Source organism: Balaenoptera borealis (assembly GCF_965194805.1).
Source record: "Balaenoptera borealis genome assembly, chromosome: 12".
NCBI classification, from domain to species: Eukaryota; Metazoa; Chordata; class Mammalia; order Artiodactyla; family Balaenopteridae; genus Balaenoptera; species Balaenoptera borealis.
In genome coordinates, this window is record NC_138869.1 from 84,037,572 (window position 1) to 84,056,888 (window position 19,317).

The window sequence follows — 19,317 nt, forward strand, 5'->3', positions numbered from 1 at the left end:
GCTGTGGCTGAATCCGGTGTGCACCTAATTACTCTCCCACCCTGTGCCTCAGTTTCTTCAGGTGTGAAGGAGAGAGGACAAAAGTCCTACTGACAAAGCGTTTGGCCTTTCCGGAAATGCTCATCTGAGGGGACCCTAAAAGCCCCGAGCTCCTCTTCCTACAGCACCCCATCGGAAGCTCCCGCCTCCTCCTGATACTCTCATGGCCCCTCAGTTCCTTCCGCTCTCACTGTGTGTGCTCTCATTCGGCATATAAATCATATTTTGCAGTTTTCAACTTTTCACTGACACATTAGACATATATATACCCCCAGCCTGGCGGCCTCCAGGGCATCAGGTCCTCCATTTGCACCCAGCACAACGCAGGACTCACTGTCGGTGTGCAACTGTGTCCAGTTCCTCCGCTGGCACCACTGCCCGCTCCTTGGACTGTACTCTCTAGAGCTCTCCCAACAGGACTTGGATTTCACATCTGTGGAAAAAACAGGAAGATGACCCTGAACTCTCACCTACTGCCTCATGGCCTCAGGGTAACGGGCTGCCCTCAGCAACAAGGGGGAGGAAGCAGCTCGCGGATCTTACGGCTGGGAACCTGCACAGCCTCTCCTCCCTGCACAGCCTCTCCTCAGAGCAGCCTCCAATCCTTGTGACCCAGGCCCCTCATCAAGTCACACTTTCTTTTTCTTTTTATTTAAGTAACCTCAAAAGTTCTTCAGAAGCTACCTAAACCATACAGGGGATAGAAGTCCCGCCCTGGCCCCTCCACAAACTTCTGTGCAAACAAACTAACAGACCCTAAGGGCTGGACAACAGGTGTTAAGAGGTTTCATAAGGGGACTTCCCTGGCGGTCTGGGGGGTTAAGACTTCACCTTCCAAGGCAGGGGGTGCAGGTTCCATCCCTGGTCAGGGAGCTAAGATCCCACATGCCTCTCAGCCAAAAAACCAAAACACAAAACAAAAGCAATATTGTAACAAATTCAATAAAGACTTTAAAAATGGTCCACATCAAAAAAAAAATCTTAAAAACGTTTCATAACGCTCCTGTAAGGGGATCTCTTAACAGGCAAGAATTCACATGATTTTGAGGCATCTGATGTATTGGGTATTATTTCTCCATGAAGGGGCTTTGATTCCTGCTCAGAAAACCCAGGCAAAGGGTCAACCCTCCTGGACTTTCACTCACTGGCCTCCTGCGACTGTTTGGGTTTGCAGCTTTAACCAATAAATGCTGGCATCCCTGATGCCCAGAGGCCTAACCCCCAGAGTGCAGTTGCCTGCTGCCACCTTGTGGTGACTCAGTCCAAACGCGGGCAGCCCAGCCCACAGGGAAGAGCATTCAAGGAAAAAAAACACAAATATGTCCATAAAATCACACAGTATTAAGGTCACAATGGGTAAGTTTATTCAACGTCTTGGATATTTGAGTCAAAAGTACGTATAAGTCTTAACTAGTGCTACTGCAAAGCAAGCTTTCTTGGCCTTAGGACTTGCCTCAGAGCTTCTCTCCATCAGCACAGAACCACCCAAAGTCTGTTCTAGACCAAAGTGCTCGGGGGTGTGGGGATAAAAAGCCAACACAGAAAGGATGAACAGAAACCAACTGTGCCCCCCAAAATACTCAGAAGTCATGTTATCTACAGCGAACAATGGTGTGGCTTGTTTGGGGAGGGGCCATGAGGAGTGTGGTCCAGTCTTTTGCAGTGAAGATTGTCTTCATCCTGCCCACCTTCTTCTCTTTACCCCAAGGCAGCTTTCATGACCCATCCCCAGGCTTCCACCAAGTCCTGACTCCGCTTGGTCACCCGTCCTCCACTTCAGTTCAATTCAACACTGGCATTCAGGGAATGAACGCATAGGCTGGGGGGAGGGGGAGGAGGAAACGGGAAGACTTTCTTGGCCGAACCCCACAGTCCACAGACGAGGGCCCTCAGATGAGGAAGACGATGCCCTCGGAGACCATGACCTGGTTGTCATCCTGCATCCTGCTCAGCGCAGCCTGGATCTCCGCAGAGGAGAAGGGCTCTTCGTTGTCCTGATTGATGGATTCTGTGAGGCGATTCATGCCCACCGACTGTGCATGAGCTTCCCGGAACACCTCCAGGAGGGCCACCTTGAAGGCCTTCAACCTGCCCAGGACAGGAGAGGAAGGGTGAAGGAGCAGGAAGTGGCCCACATGCTCTCAGGCCAGATCGATGCTGGGGTCCATCAGCACAGGCATCCTCCAACTGCACAGCCCGCCCCGGATGGCCGCTCCACGCCCGAGCTTCCCCCTTAAAGCTAAGCTGTTGTATTACAGAGCTTCCTGCACAGCGAGAAATAACAGCATTTTAAAAACCAGAGGCCTCTGAGCATATGGGAAACTGGCATCCATGTACCATCGGCAGAAACGCAAACTTGGATGGCATCTTTGGGAGGCAAGTTAGTCACATGTACTACAATTTTAAAGTGCATCTCCTTTGACCCCAGGAATCCATTCCTAGAAACTAACCCCACAGCTCTTCCCCCACCACTGCACAGTGATAAATGTTAAGAATGTTTTACTGTAAACAGCAGTCTTATGAAGGGTAAATGTCCACCATTAGAAAACAAAAATAAAAATTTACACATCCATACTATGGAAACCCTGCAGTCACTGAAAAGAGATCTCCATGAGCTGATTCAGAAAGTGCTTTAAGATATAGTTCAATGGTTGTCCTGGGGGATGGAAATATACTTGATCTTAATGTTTTTTCCTAAATACTTTTCAATTTGTTCAAACTTTTTTCAGTGAAGACACTGTGTTGAGTCTGTTCAGGTATTAAAAGAAAAAAGCAAACCTTAGCCGTGGACTTACTTTGATATCCAGGAAACATAAAATTTATAGATAAAACTGCTTCTGAACCTCTAGTGGTAAAAATTCTTTATCTCAGAACAAATGACAACAGTTCAGTGAGGAGAAAAAAAAAAAAATATATATATATATATATGTATATGTATCTCCTACTGAGAGGAACCCAAGGTTACAGTGAGACAAAACTTCTGTCCTTGTTCTACGACCCTTCTTCCTGAACTCACAAGGGTATCGATTTAAAATTCCCAGAGAGAATTATTTATAAAGCAAATGGTAAAACATAAACAACTGGGGATTCTGAGTAAAGAGTGTAAAGAGTTCTTTACACTATTTTTGCAACTTTTTTCAAGTTCGAAATTATCATCAGAATAGAAAATGTTCTAAAAACCCTCGGGCCTCTAGTTCTGAGCTCCGTTGATAACAGCTTTTTTCCTACCATCCCGGGGAGAGGTCTTCCCTACTCACCTGGATTCACTCAACTCCACCTTCTGGGACTCCTTGGTCTCCTGTGAGTCTGTCGCCTTTGGAGTGTGCACTTGAGGGGGAAAGGGTTGCAGAGAGTGGGAGGACAACAAGGTGAAGCCATGTCCACACACCCCAGAGGCCCCTCTCCAACCCCGCCCTCATGAGCCTGCAACACTCACTCCTGGGGCCCTCGGGGCCGGCCAGGGCAGGCGGGGAGAAAGGCCTCAAGTCAGGCAGGGGACCCTCAGCAAACGGGATCTGGGACGCTCACGCCAGGCTTGGCAAAGAGCACAATTCACCAGGGAGGAAGCAGATAAGGGGGCAAAGCTTATTTCCAAAGTTCTGACTGAGTTTCCTGGGATTCTCGTGGACAGACCTCTTAGACACAGGGTCCCAAGGGGGGAGCCCACTGGGAGCCCACCAGCAAACGCAATAGGCAGAGCACTGAAGGGTCAGCAGTCAGGGACCACCTCTGTACCACTAGGGGCCGCTCGCTTACCCTGAGGCATCTCCTCCTCCGTGTCGCTGAAGTCGTAGGGGTCATAGGAGTCCCCATCCTTGGCATCCGAGTGACGGGTCTTCCTCCTAAAATGCCCACAGCAGTTAAGAGACGGGCTTTGGTGAGCTCTGTCCTGCACCTCTGACCACAGAGAACCATCTACAGTCCAAATGGAACACTAGGCCCAGGTCTGTACAAACTGCTGCCTTTTCTGAAAGAGACCAAAAGTCTCTGGACTAGAGCAGAAGCAGGCCCTGCTTCCCAATGCTCTTTCCCTGTCACCCACCCTCATAAATTCAACCACAGGTGTGAGAGGAGAAAATAACCTGGAGGAAAGACTTCTGAAATGTGGACTCAACAGCTTCTGAGTGGGTTACTGCTCCTCTACTTAGCCCTTCCCTAGCAGGAAAGAGGCCAAAAGCTTCACACCGAGGACAAAGGGGGCTGTCACCCTCTCTGCTCGAGTCACCTCCACCCTCTGACTCACTGCAGCATTGGTCTGGTCACCCTTCCCCGCAGCCCTGTCCCCCTCCGCCCCTCCCCAGCCCTAATCTAAGTCTTTCATCTCCTTCCTCTGCGCCCCATCCGACCTCTTCCTCTTCTGCTCCTGGTCCTCCTGGCTTTTCTCTGCTTCATCTTCTGTCTCCGATTCATCCTCACTTTGCTTCTTACGTTTCTTCTCCTTCTCGAGAACCTAGGACCAAGCCACACGTGGGTGGGCAGGAGGGTCACAGATGCCGGGGACTGAGTAAAGAACAGTCCCTCCTGCACCATCGATAGCAGTGACTCTCTGGGTCTGATGACCTGGCCTCTCTCATTCCTGAGTCCAGGACCAGGGGCAGGGGGTCGGCTGCGACCCATCCTTAAATCTGCTGGAAGCTGGGTGCCATACCCTTCTCATAGTATGTGCTCAAGGAGCGTTCACTGAATACAGAAATGAATGGAAAAAAGTTTATCCCATAATGGTTAGGTGGAAAACAATTCATTTCTTTATAGATCAGGTGTTTAATTTAAATTTAAGACAACCCCCATGCTAGCAGAGATTAAGTCAGGGGGAGGCCAGTGGAAAGACGCTGCTTTCTGCCAACAACCCAGATACAGGCGTCAACCGTGCACGGCTGTGAGGCGCGAGCACCGACAATTCACTCAGAGGCGCCTCAGGCCCAGCACCTGGATGCTCACCTTCTTGAAGTAAGCGTACTGGACCAGCTCCACAGCCTCCTCTGCGTCCTGCAGGTCCACGGTCTTGCTCATGCGGGCCTTGGCGTGGGCCGTGGCCAATCGAATCAGAGTTTCCAGTGTCCGGGCTGTCACTGGAGACGTCTGGGGGAGAAGACAAGGGGGGTCCACTCATCCAGGATCCCCCCATGGCACGCCAGTCATGCCCGTCACTCCCACCGCACAGAGAGGGAAAGACTCCACCAGAAAAGCTCTGGAAAAACCAAGCCATGGAGCCAGAAAAAGTAGGTAAAATTCAGAAAGATAAAAACAACCAAGGAAACATGACTGAGAGAGGGCTGAGGGAGGGAGAACGAGGTGAACGGGGAAGAAGACGATCTAGCATCTTACAGCTGGATAGGACAGTGAGAAGAAAAACCTTTGCCGCAGGCCTGCAACGCGCCAGGATCCCGCTTTTATGTTCACTGTGTCAGTCAACGGCCTTAATAACCTGGAGCAGCTTTACAGATGAGGAAAATGGGACTCGAAGAGCTTCCAATAATTTGTCCAATGTCACACTATGGGGGTGTGAGAGAGGTTATCTGAGGACAAACTTTCTAAAGTTGGGTAAACTCACTTAGGTCCAGAGGAGAAGCAGAATTCTGACATGTTCTTATCAAGTGGTTCCCAAAAGGGGTGGGTGTATCCCAAATGGGGGTGGTGGGGGGTGGCGGAGGGTTCATCTTTTTAAAATGCTATTGTCTGAACGGCATCCCTGGTCTAACGGATCAGAATGTCTGGTTTAAGACTGGACATGTGTACTTTTAAAAAAAAGGGAATTCCCTCCCTGGCGGTCCAGTGGTTAGGACTCCACACTTCCACCGCCTAGGGCATGGATTCAATCCCTGGTCGGGGGAACTAAGATCCCACAAGCCGCGCAGTGCAGCCAAAACAAAAAAGGTTTCAGATGATTCTGATGTGCCCTCCTAGGTAAGCAGCCCTGACATTATCCAACCTTCTCATTTTATGGGTTGAAAAACTGCGACCTGGGAGGTGAAAGGATGTGTACAAGGTGCAAACGTTACTGAAGCCCTGGGGTCGGAGCCCAGGGCTGGTTCTTTCCACCACACCTCCCGTCCCCCATCCTATGATGCTTCAGGGATGCATCTGGTCACTTCTGCTTTCTAGTTTTCTAAATTATCACTTACAGCCAATCTGACATTCAAAAACAAATACATTCATATTCAAATAAATTCACCAATTTTTTAGATGATTTAGAAAGCTACCAGAGTATGCAGCTTATACATTCCATCATAAACTCCAACTCTTGAATAACCTAAAGCTGATGAAATCCTAGCCTACACGAGCAGAACTACAGAGCCCAAACTGAGAGATTTACCAATCCCACTAAGACCACAACTAAGATAGTGTATTGTATTCAGTGAGAGGGTCTTTGACACACTGGAACATGTTCATGTGACAGGAAAAACAATTAAAAAGACAGAGGGCTGTTTAATCTGAAGAAAATAAGTCATACACAGTCTCCAGAAAACAAAATTAAGGCCCATGGGTAGAAGTCACGGACAAGCAGGTTTAAGATCAATAAATAGAAGAATATTCTAACATTTCAATGCAGTGAGGTACTAGGCATGCTGTCACTGGAGGTGTCAAGGAAGTCCCAGCAGGAATTCCGGAAGATGGAATACTTGTCTGGGTGTAAGTCTGGAATAGATGATCTGGGGTCATGTCTGAATCCAAGAGTCTATGTCTCTATCACATCATGATGGTTTGGGACCTGGGTCTTTCTGCTGTGAAATCCTACCTATATAAACTACATTGCCCCAAAAGACTTCGATAAATTCACGGGCAGGTGTATTAGGTTTCTAGAAATAGCCTTGGATGATCATCATGGCTACCCAACTCCTAATTTTTTTTCAAAGTCCAGCCCAAATATCATACCCTTTGGGAATCCTTCCCTGACATTCATATCCCTTCTGGAAAGTCTAAAGGAAAAATTAACAGCTTCTGCATCCACACTCCAACTGTCTTTCACATTCATTCCCCTTTGGGTATTACACTGTGGTATATACTTACAAATATGTATATATGACCTTTTCATCTACCTTCTGCCTCCCGGGCCCAGGACTGAGCTCTTGGGGGACTGCACGTAAGAACAGAGACTCATTCAGTTCCCAGAAGTCGCTCACGTTTGCGGAATGTTTTTTTCTTTTTTTGGCCATGCCGCACAGCTTGCGGGATCTTAGTTCCCCAACCAGGGATCGAACCCATGCCCCCTGCAGTGGAAGTGCGGAGTCTTAACCACTGGACCGCCAGGGAAGTCCCACATGTTTGCTGAATGAATCACAGCTTCTGGAGGCCAATGTCATCTGAACTCATGAGAAACACGTTAGCTCTGGGGTTCGCATTGCATTTTCCTTTGTAAAAGGAAATGATTACAGTAGTGTAACAGGAAGCCCTTCAGGCCAGAAAGAAAAAGGTAAGGAATCACTAAGTTAAAATGCTTCCAGTGCTCCCAGGGAGTGGGGACTCCCTCCGCAGCCTCACCCTGAGGGGCTCCAGTCACCCTCCGGTCACCGTCCCACAGGCAGGCTCACCCTGGCGGTGTCCGAGCCCATGCTGTCCTGGCTGCGCAGGCATGAGTACTCCTCTGCGATGTAGGCGGCCGACTCCTGCGTCAGGACGGGCTTGATGATTTTGGCCACGTGGATGTACTTCCTCATGAAAGCCGCACTCACCATCTTCTCCCTGGACCCGCACACAGCAAATTTCACTCCCCTGCCACAGCCCAGCACCTGCCAGGGGTCGTAGCCTTGCCCCTCCTCAGGGAAGTCAAGGTCACATGACAGAGCAGAGAGACAGCCTGGAACCCAGTGTCACAAACCCCATTTATACACAACATGTACAAGACCCTCTCACATACTTTAATTCTATGGTGTTACTTAGGTACTTGTGAAGTACTTGTGAAGTAGGTAGTTTAGGTACAAAGTGTTATCTGTCCTATTTTATCAGTGGGAAAACTATGGCTCAGAGAATCTTAAGTGGACTCAAATTTCTTTTTCTGACTCCAAATTCCACGTTCTTAATCCAATAAGTTTGAAGATTACACTATGCTTCCGACTGCACCAAGGCCAAAAAGAGAAATGGGATCTCACATGTCAGGCACTAAGCACAAGTCTCCTTTATCCAAATCCACTTGCAACCTTCCCAGTCCTTGTGATCTACTGCCCCTTCAACAAAAGCTCACCACGAATGGCCACGAGACTTGTGCAACACTTCATGTACACGGGTAACATGACACACCCACCATCAGTTAGGTGGGTCGTCAAAGCCTTCCATTTTAGGAAAAGACCAGAACCTAAGCTTGATCACCCACATTCACAAGGCAAGTGGCTATGAAAAAGCATGCATCTGTGGATCCAGAAGAGAAAACGGGCCCCCATGATTACGACTCCAAGCATGATCTTGGCCTGGGCAGCACATATAAACATGCTCTACACAAATCTCAGGTTCCCTCCAGGAAGAGGTGTGAAGAACGCTCACTTCTTTTTCTTGGCCCCATGCAGAAGGCTATCATGCTTCTCGTAGATCTGGGTGTCCTGCTGGTCTTCCTGGCTAAAGTTGGGATCCTCCGTGGCCAGGATATCCACGGCACTCCCTAGAGGCATAGCTGGAAAACCAAGTCGGAAGAAAGAATAAGAAAGAGCTGAACCCAGGGGAAATTGCTTCTTCTGAAGAGATACAAGACTCACAAAGCAAGGACCCAGAAGGAAGCAGACACGTGAGCCCCACAAACAAGGAGGCAGAACCATCTGGCCCACAGAAGATGCTCAAAGGTGTTCCCAGACCCTGAAATGGACAAGAGACACACTGTAGGAACCAGGGAGGCGAGGGCACCTTCCACATCACCCCAGACGCTACTACGCCCACCAACCCCAGGCTGGGTCTGAGAGCGCGGCCTGTGTCTAGGTGCCCTCCCCTCAGTCAGCCTTTCTCTTCCCCCGGCCTCACCGTCACCATCCTGCTCGCCGGGCGCCCGGTAGCGGTGCATTCTGAGGACGTGGTCTGAGATCTCCCGATCCTGCTCGGGATCCATCTGATCCAGCATGATGAAGAGGAGGTCGAATCGGGACAGCAGTGAGTCCTGCAGCCCGATGTTCTCCATGGGGGTCTTGTACTGATCGTACTGGGTGGGGAACACAAGAAAAAAGGAGAGTGGAGACAACAGCAATGGGAAGAAAGAACAAGGAGGCCGGATTGGTTATGTGAGTGAGAACAGAAGACCAGACCTTCAAATGCAAAGCGAATAAGCAGTGAAGATGTAAAGCATTTGCAAGCTACTAAGAAACTGAATTCATTTCCTCTACGTGCAGCCCTCCTCTAACTGACGCTCAGCTGACCTGAGCAAGCTCAGAGCCCCACAACCTTCCTTCCAAGCAAACAGAGCCCCACCTCCTCGCTCCGGTGCCTCTAGCAAGCTGACTGTGGGTCTCAAAACCAGCCTTCTCGGGCTTCCTTGGTGGCGCAGTGGTTGAGAATCTGCCTGCCAATGCAGGGGACACGGGTTCAAGCCCTGGTCTGGGAAGATCCCACATGCCGCAGAGCAGCTAGGCCCGTGAGCCACAACTACTGAGCCTGCGCGTCTGGAGCCTGTGCTCCGCAACAAGAGAGGCCGCGACAGTGAGAGGCCCACGCACCACGATGAAGAGTGGCCCCCGCTTGCCACAACTAGAGAAAGCCCTCGGCACAGAAACGAAGACCCAACACAGCCATAAGTAAAATAAATTTTTAAAAAAATTTTAAATAAAAAACAAAAAAAAACAGCCTTCTCCTTCCCAAGCTTTACTCTGCTCCTCACTCCCAGGCAGGACCAGCTCTGGAAGATGAGTCCCTCTTCCCTACCTATTATGAAGACATGACGAGCTGGCTAAGCCAGAAACACCTGGAACCTCTGGCTTCCTTACTCAGAAGGTACTGGGTAAAGTCTCAACAAAAACGTGTGATAATCTATAAACCATAATGCCTTAAGGATCAAGGGAGGTTTCCCTGGGACTCAAGAATGCCTATACTCTTATCTTTCAACTCTGGGCCTACGAGCTGACGCCTCCCCACAGTCAGAGGCCTGACAACCTCGTAGGTAACATTAACGATTCTGACCACGTTCACATTTCAGGACCTGCCATCTTCTCCCTACATTCCCCAGAGAAATTCTTCAGAATGACGTAACACATGTTACCATTAATCTAAAACTGTATGGTTCTCAACCCACACTATGCATTAGAACCAACCTACGGAGCCTTTCTAAACCATAGCTATCAAGAGCCCCAACTCAGAGATTTGGATTCAGAAACTCTGGGCTGGGGACTAGGCACCTGTATGTTTAAAAAATGCCACCAAAACAGGTATTCTCATTCACTGCAGGATCATAAATTGTCAGAGCACAGCATGGGCTCTGGGTTCGAATCCTCTCTGCCGTTTTCTAGCTTGTGACTCTTGAGCGAGTTACTTAACCTTTTATGCCTTCATTATCTCATCTGTAAAATGAGGATAATACCTACCTACCTCACAAGGTTATTGTGAGAGTGAAAGGAGTTAATAAATATAAAGCATCTGTAAATATTAGTTAATAGTATTATAATGGTACAATCTTTAAAAGGGGCAATTTGGCAACCTCTACCATAAAAATGCATGTAACTGTTAATCCAGTGATTCCATTGCTGAGTATTCATTCCCAAATGTTTAACAAAATGCACATAAAGGGATGTTCACTGCAGTTTCATTCATAATAGCAGAGGGGAAAGGGAAAACACCAAATGCCCATCAATTGGAGACTGGTTAAACAAATTATTGTAAGTCCATACAATGGAATACTAGACAGCTGCTTAAAAGAAAACAAAAACAAAACGCCTAAACTCAGCAAACCCAAAGCTGGATAAATATAAAAGATTACACCTAAGCACATCATAGTCATACTAAAAAAAAAAGATAGATTAATTCTTAACAAGGAGATAGTGTATTTACTGGCACATGATAAAGTTTTTGTTTCCTGAAACACTCAAGAGCTGTCAGTGGTCATCTCTTGGGAAAGGAACAGGAGACAGAAGGCAGGCTATTAATTTCCTTATTATATCTCTCTGCTCTGCTCATAAATCCTCCGACCATCTGCATGCAGTACTCTTATTTCAGTGTCAATGTAGGTTAACTGGGTTGTGAGGCTGCAGGTCACTTTTGTTTTCTTCTTTGTATTTTTAAAAACTTATTTTAAATAAATAACTTTCCAGGGTATTCTGACATGGATGAACGGGTGAGGAACCACTGCCCTAAACCAAGGACAGTAACAAGATGACAAGCTTACTTTAGTCTGTGGCCTGTTACTCCCCAGGTCACCTGCAATAAACTTCGCAGCCCAGTCACTCAGCAAAGCCAAATGAAGGTGAGGACAACAGCTAAGTGCCTGGTCCCACTCACCCTGCCGTAGACGGGGTTGGCGGCTGCCAAAACACTGCAGCGGGCATTGAGCCGAGCATGGATGCCGGCCTTGGCGATGGTGACTCGGCCCTGCTCCATCACCTCATGGATGGCCGTGCGGTCCATGTCAGACATCTTGTCAAACTCATCGATGCAAACCACGCCTCGGTCAGCCAGGACCATGGCCCCCGCCTCCAGACGCCGCTCCCCTGGGAGGTGGGGAGGGAAGAACACACACTACCATCCAGGTTGTAGGGGACAGGGCTAGATGTCAACCTCCTTCCTAAGCACCTCGCACTGCCATACATGAGAACGAGAGTGTAGTTGAGAGGTGTCAGCTTCTAGACTCAGAGGAAACCCTGGGGTCAGCTTTTCAAGCTCCTATCTGAACAGTATTCCTTGTCCCACTTTGATACCTAAGCAGCTAACCTCCAACACGCTTCCTTCACAGACTTCCTCTCTTTATCCTCATCTTCAAGCCATTTCCCAACTAGATCTCTGTTCTCTTTTCACTGGTCTTCAAATCTCTTCCTCTAACGTGTAAAGCAGTACAATCTTCATCTTTATTTCCCTTCAAATGTCAGAAGCTTTCTCCTTCACAGCTCTTTCCAACAGCCTTCCAGGAGACATTCTTGTCACTAGAGGGCCACCCAAACATTTCAATAATTCACCCATTGTTGCCAGATACTTGGTCCTCTCCAATCTGGCCCACACTAACCTCTCAAGTGTATCTTCCCAATACAGGCCAGCGCCTGGAGCAAGCTCAAACCACCTATGCTCATCTCACTGCTGGACCTCTGCCAAGGACCCTTCCACCCATACCTGTTTCCTGGTCTGTGGTGACAGCGGCCGTGAGACCCACTCCAGACGAGCCCCGGCCGGTGGTGGGGATGGCCCGAGGTGCGGTACACAGTACATACCGCAGAAGCTGGGACTTGGCGACCGATGGGTCTCCTGTAATGGGACGGGGCAGCAGTGACTCTTGGAAACTCCCCTGCCCCCCAGCAAGTGCTGCTTTTCTAGCACAGCTCTTGACACAATAGAAATATATAGTAACAGGTTGTTAATATTATTTCTTCCCCTTTCCCTTTCCCATTCACAGAAGAATATATTTTAGACATTATAAATCACGAACCCCAGAAATAATAAAAATAACTTTAAAAATTCATTTTAGACTTTTGCCCTTTGATGGGACTGAAATACAGCCAGGTACAGACACACAATTTGACAGATGATAGATTCCTGCAACCACACCCCACAGGGGGAGACCAGGAGACTAAAATCCCCAACACCGTACCTATTAGAAGGATATTGATGTCCCCACGGATGTGGCTGCCATTCTCTAGGTCTCGCTCCACCCCTCCCAAGAGCAAGCAGAGGATTGCCTTTTTGACATAGTCATGCCCATGGATGCTGGGGGCCAGCGACTTGGCCAGCTGGTCAAAGATATCCTGGAGGAAGGACAACCACGGAGGGAAAAGCCTAAGGAGCCTCCATGGGGTTGGATGAACTCACTTCATACTTCAGCCCACAGAAGATGGTTGAAGAAATACACTGTTCTTAACTGTAAAAGTTTCTTCCCTAAGACTTTCACACCCATCAGAGCATTATCAGAACAGACACAGAGGAAGCCTGGATTCCAAAACCTGCTCGGAGCTTTAATCTTTAGGAAAAAAAGTGTTTCCAGGCTCCAAACATTTTAGGTTTAATAAGAATATGTACTATGCTTCAGCAGTAACCTCTGTCACACATGCACAGCTTTTGTTCAATTCTAAATGTGAACATTCTGTCTTTAAAAGGAGAAATTTTTTAAAGAAAAATAAATTAGAGAACTAAAACAAAAATAACATATTTTATCTTTAAGTAACAATGTATCACTGGTGTATTCCGTATAGACTCCTTGGTACACTAATATTCTAACTCCTAATATTTGTATTAGGTTCACTTAGCAGGTAGCACAACAGAAATATTAAAGAAAAACAGCAAAAACACCCTTTTGCTTACTGACTCAAAACTAGAAGCTGGCACCAAATACTTCAGAGAAAAAGCCTTGACCTTCCTCCTGATGCAGTACAAAGATGGCCACACCCAAATACGACCCTAACAAATCCATCCCCACCCTCAAATCCCCAAAGGACGCCAGACCTTGGAACGGGTTTTACTGAACTTCTTGATCTTGGCTATGTCCTCAGCAGAGAAGGAAGGCTGAACGTCCTTGCTCATCTGCTTCACGTTACAGGCAATCAGGACAGTCCTGGGACAGAGAGGACAGTAAGAGGCTATTTTCAATTCCTAACACCAAAGCCTTCTTAGGCTCCTAACCTAGAACAGCAAATCATAAACAAAGAAAGAAAAGAAAAAACAGAGAAGCAAAGCTGTTCTGAATTCAACTACTTATTCTCTTCATCTAAAACACAAATATGTTGATGGTGCCTCACCCTGGGAATTTACCTCCTGCTGACCCACAGAGCTTGGGACAGTGTATGGGAGGGAGGTGGGAACATGCAAGAAACCCCCAGGTAAGCCAGGAGGCTGTAACCATGTGACCAGTAACTCCCACTTCTAGCATAAGACAGTATGGCGAGTTTTATCTCCCAGGCAGGTAGAGTGTTTCACCAGTCCAATGTAACTCTGGGGAAGATGGCAAACTGGAGAAAGATTGCTACCAGAATGTACTCTGCCAGCAGCATTCCAAACACCTCAGGACGAACCATCTACCTGAAGGTCCCTGAGGTGTAGCCTCCCTTCTTTCCAGGAAGGCAGCGGTAGGTCCCCACCACCTGGACCCGGTCACCGGGCTTCACTCTGTCTACCAAGTCGTCATCCAGTATGACGTCCACAGAGCGGGGAAGCTGGCCAGCGGGGGCCTTCTCCGGCATCTCCTGGATGGTGATGATCTGGTGGTCTTTGTAGACAGAAAGGCCGTATTCTGTCTCAAGGGGATTGTTTTCCTCATCCTGGAAAAGGCACACAGAGAGGCAGTCATCTCGACCCTGTCTTAGAATGCCACACTCGTTTGTTGTAGGAAACAAATATAATTTGTAGATAAACCTCACGAGATTAGTATCCAGGAACAATAAACCCCAAATATCTTCTCCAGTTTTCTCCATTCCTGTCTGTTCTAGTTACCAACCATCTAATGGAAGGAGTGATCTACAGCCAGAAGGGACCACGGCTGTATTAACATCTATACTGAGATCCTTACTTCCCCTATGCTATGACTCGGTATTTCTACTCCTAGGTAATACCCAACACAAATGTTCACCCAAAGCCACACACTACAATGTTCACAGCAGCACTATTCCAAATAGCCAAAATCTAGAAAATATCCTAATGCCATCAACAGAATGGTTAAATAAGTGTGGTATAGCCACATGAGTGAATACTACACAGCAGTGAAAACGTATGGAGTACACCTATACACATGGATGAAACTCAAAAACATATGTTGAACAAAAAAAGCCCAACACAGATGAGCATTTGGATAAAATATAAAAACAGGGAAAAGTACTCGAAGCTGCTAGATGTCAGGATCTCGAGAGCAGTGTGGCCTCAAGAGGGACTTCTGAGCACTAGTAAGGTGCCGTTTCCTGGTTTGGATGCTGACTTTATATTCAGCTTATAAAATTTCACTGAGCTGTACACTTATGTAAGCTTTTCTGTATATTAAACTTCAATAAAAACATTTTAAAGTTTTACTTCCTCGCCATTTGAATTTTCTAGAAACACAGCAGCTATCACTTGTGGAGTGCCTACTATGTGCAAGGCACTGTGCTGTAACTTCACGAAATTATCTCATGTAATCATCACAACTCAGTCCCCAAAGCTGGTATTTTCCACATTTTACAAATAAGGAAACTGAGGCTGGGAGAGGTTAAAGAAGTTCTCCATGGTCACACAGTAAACACCAAAGCCCATGCTCTTAAGAACCACACTTGACAACCTCCAGGAGACCTGTTCTGGTGTATTTCAGGTCCTGAGCAAAGAAGCTTGGCCACAGCAATCAGCAGAGTACACCTGAGTAATTCCTGGAGAATAAATTCTAGAAAGTAGGAATCTTAATGAAGAAGAGAGCCGGGTGACTGAGGAAATGCAACTGGCCTGAGAGTAAAAAGACAGGCTCCTGTCCTCAGGGCCATCACTAACTGGAACATAAGCAACCTCGCCGAGCCTCACATTTCACCTGAGATAGACTAAATGGTTCTCAAGTATGACTCAGTTACAATTCTAAGAAACTCAGTCTTGTTTATATGTTACGATTCCTCCACCAGTTGATAAAACTGTAGACAAGGACTGGGTCTTCTTTATATCTGTGTCCTCCTCAGTGCCAGACAATCCTTTGGATACAGTTGCTCTCAATTAAAATTTGATGGCAGGGGCTTCCCTGGTGGCGCAGTGGTTGGGAGTCCGCCTGCCAATGCGGGGGACGCGGGTTCCGGCCCTGGTCCGGAGGATCCCACGTGTCCCGGAGCAACTGGGCCCGTGCACCACAACTACTGAGCCTGCGCTCTACAGCCCGCGAGCCACAATTACTGAGCCCGCGAGCCACAACTACTGAGCCTACGTGCCACAATTACTGGAGCCCATGCGCCGCAGCGAAGACCCAATGCAGCCAAAAATGGATGAATAAAAAGAAAAGAAAACAAAGAAAAGCACCTATAAAAAAAAAAATTTGATGGCAGGGACAGGCAGGGATAAAATGTGTTCAGACATCAAGTAATCAGTATTAGTCATCTTCTTTTGTCTCTAAGAAGACCTCGCACCATCCTCAATTCAGACCAATCTGAACACCAAGACTAAAGCCATTCTCTATGTCAGCCTTCTCTCAAATCCACAGTAAAATATTTGCAGAGATTTCAGAGTAACATTACTGCCTAAGTATTTTTCCATATTACTCTAAGTAGATTACAAAATCATATGATATTATAACTTTGCTAAAAGATCAACGTACATTAGATGACTTTTATTCCTTCTTTCAATTCTTCCATAATTTTCCAAATTTTCTAAAGAGAATATTTTTTCTTTAAAAAACAAAAAAGAATTGTGGACTTTCCATATTAAACTCTGACTAGCAATCAATCTTTCCTTCAGATTAACCCTTACTTTTCACCCTATTCACATCTAGAAGATAGACTTCAGATATTACCCAATTACTTGCATTAAAACAGACATCTTTGAGCCCAACCTCTAAAGAGGTCCAATCAATTCATCCTCCTCACCTTGGTAGGATAGACAGAGCTGGACGGAAAGGCCACCAGGGTGGTGAGATCAGAATAACGTCGCTCTATGGTCTTCTTGGTAGCAGGACAGTAGTGAACACTGCGGACGACTTTGGGACGAACTAGAGAGCCTAGGAATGGAAAGTCACCCAACTAGACAGTGAGAAGGAGGCTCTAACCCAGGCAAGCCCATGATGACTCCAAATACTGTGTTCTTCCAACTAGTTGAGCAATTTCAATACTCCTTGTCATTAATTCACTTTTGTACCTAGAACAACACCATAATCCAAGTAACACTTCAAGTTCAGCTGATCCTGACTGAGAAGAAGTAGGAGTTCAGGGTCAGAATGAGGAGACGGCCAAGAGCCAAGCCTCCTCCACTCTCAGCAAACTTCATCGTTTTGCTGGCACAGGTGGTCACTCAAAGTCCCCCTAGTTACTGTGCAATACTTGAGCTCCTCCAAGTTTCACCCCGTAATTTCAGTGCTCCACCTTTCTGAAGCCATTAGCTCCCCAACTCTACTCCGCCTCTCCTGCCTTCCAGCCCCCCAAGCCTATGCCACCTCCATTCCGTTAGTCCCCCACTTTAGCCCACTCACATTTAGTGACAATGCCCTCCAAACAGACGACACAACTAAGGAAGCAGGAGGTAAGAGTCCGGGGAGAGACATGCTTGGAGCCAAAGCTGCCCTCCAAGCCTATATAGAACTCCTCATACTGCTTGGCATATGTAGCATCAATGGAGGCCACAAAATCCTTCAGTGCCCGCTGGAAGGCAACCAGCTCCTCAAAGGCATTGCTCAGGAGGCTGCAGACGGGCGAGAGAAAGAATCATTAGGCAGAGAGGGCAGAACTCAAAAAACTGACCCACAAAACGGAAGTGGGTCATTCTTAGATCATCAGAGCTTTGATGGCAAAATCTAGCTTCTACTTTCTCCTGCCATCCTACAAGGCCCAGTACAATACATCAGAACTGAGGGTCAACTTTTAATTCAATGATGGAGAAATGACACTCAGTTAAACATGGAAGGAGGAGCTCTTGAGAAGAAAATGTCCACCACCCACTTTGGGAAGAGATAAAAAAACACAAGAGCTGGTGAGACACTAAGGGCTTCAGGGTCAAAAACATTTCATCCAGGTCCTCTCCTGTGAAGCCTGCTCCAATCCAGGGAAGAGAGGGGAGCCATTCTCACTCAGGGCCAGGATGTGCCCTTGGAGACCCCCAGCCACACTCACCGGTTAGCCCTTTTCTCGTTTTTCCTACGCAGGTCATTCACGTTGACAATCAACCGGTACTGGTTGTCACTGATCAGCTCCCGAACTTTGCTTTGATAAATTCCCTGGTCTTCCTGCAAAATAGCCACCGCATGCCACAGCAGCCACAAATTCAAAAATCAGATGTTTTTAAACAGAGGCAGCTCTCACAGCAAGAAAAATATATCCATCTCTGCGGCACATCTGAACCCCAATTTCCCCCACGTTTTCACTCACTAGCCTCGGATTCCAAATACGCCCTAAGAGGCCAGTGTATGAATTATAATGACTTCCTCAAGGTCCATATTATTCCTATTATCACCAACAGCTCTTCTGTGTGCAGTCATTTCTCAACCTTTAATGGGGAATTAAAACGAGCTCGTAAGTCTACGAGGACAACAAATAAAAACTTTGTCAAACTCCGGACCTAGGAGTAGGGAGCCTTAGCTACATTTACAAACAGCACTATCAACACTTCAAGATTTTTTTACCAACATTCCACGGCTGTCAGTCTTAAATTGCATGTAAAACCCCCTTTATCTGCATACCAATACTCTTTCTCCGCAACCCTCTAGATATGGAAAAAGACTGCGGCCAAATCTCCGGTTAAGAAGTCAGTCACTAAAACCTGGGGACCCTAAAACGCGGCGGGTCACTACCGTTTTCCTGCCGTCCTTCCCCTCACCCTCCCCTCAAATTAAGAAAGCAGGGAGTCATCAACGTGGTCTTTGCAGCTGGTTTGCACTTGGAGGAAACCTGTTGCCTTTCGCGAGACCCGGCCACAATTTGTACCTGGGAAAAAGTCACAGGATCGCTTTTAACCACTGACTCCGCCTCTAGGAAAGCTACGAAATCAGGGCGGAAGGTCCCGAGCCGCTGCCCCGCCGCCGCAGCCTGGAGCCCCGCGGCCTGCCTCGGCCCCTGCGCGGCCCTGAGGCTCCCAGCGCCCTAGTCTCGCGACCCGGAGCCTCTCTCACCTCGTCGTCCAGGAAGTCCAGGTAGTCTCTCTGCGCCTCTCTCAGCTCCACATCGTCCAGCACCACGGTCCCCGCCATGCTCGCCGCACGGAAACTTCTGCCGCCAAAGCCGTGCGGAAGGCCCTTAGCCCGACCCCGCCCCGGCGCGAAAACTTCCCAACTTTTCCCGCCAAGAAACGTAACCTCGAGGAAGGGGCGGGGTATCTTGGTGGGTATTTACATTCTGATTGGCTGAGTCCTCTCACGCGAGAATAGAGAGTATCCAATCGAGAGCTGCTTCTTCTCCGAGATTTCCGCGCGGCGCCTCGCTGTGGCGGGAAATGTACCATCCGGGGCCCTCTCCGCTCCGCCCTTACTGACGGGAAAGCTGACCAATAGGACGAGAAGATGCTCGCGGATCCCGGTCATTGGGCAGCCGGAGAGCCGGC

The 19,317-nt window shown here is 47.8% G+C and overlaps 1 protein-coding gene across 1 annotated transcript; it reads right to left on the minus strand.

Moving 5' to 3' along the window:
- Nucleotides 1-1,380: 1,380 nt before the first annotated feature.
- MCM3 (minichromosome maintenance complex component 3) lies at nt 1,381-18,994 on the minus strand. The gene is made up of 17 exons (XM_082346256.1): nt 18,890-18,994; nt 17,895-18,007; nt 17,258-17,466; nt 16,659-16,789; nt 14,158-14,396; nt 13,585-13,693; nt 12,737-12,890; nt 12,262-12,393; nt 11,440-11,648; nt 8,983-9,157; nt 8,515-8,641; nt 7,569-7,719; nt 4,978-5,118; nt 4,386-4,489; nt 3,796-3,881; nt 3,297-3,366; nt 1,381-2,127 (listed from the first exon to the last, which is right to left on the minus strand). Exons 1-17 carry the CDS (start codon nt 18,965-18,967, stop codon nt 1,929-1,931), a joined length of 2,427 nt encoding a protein of 808 aa, XP_082202382.1. The 5' UTR covers nt 18,968-18,994; the 3' UTR covers nt 1,381-1,928.
- Nucleotides 18,995-19,317: the final 323 nt, after the last annotated feature.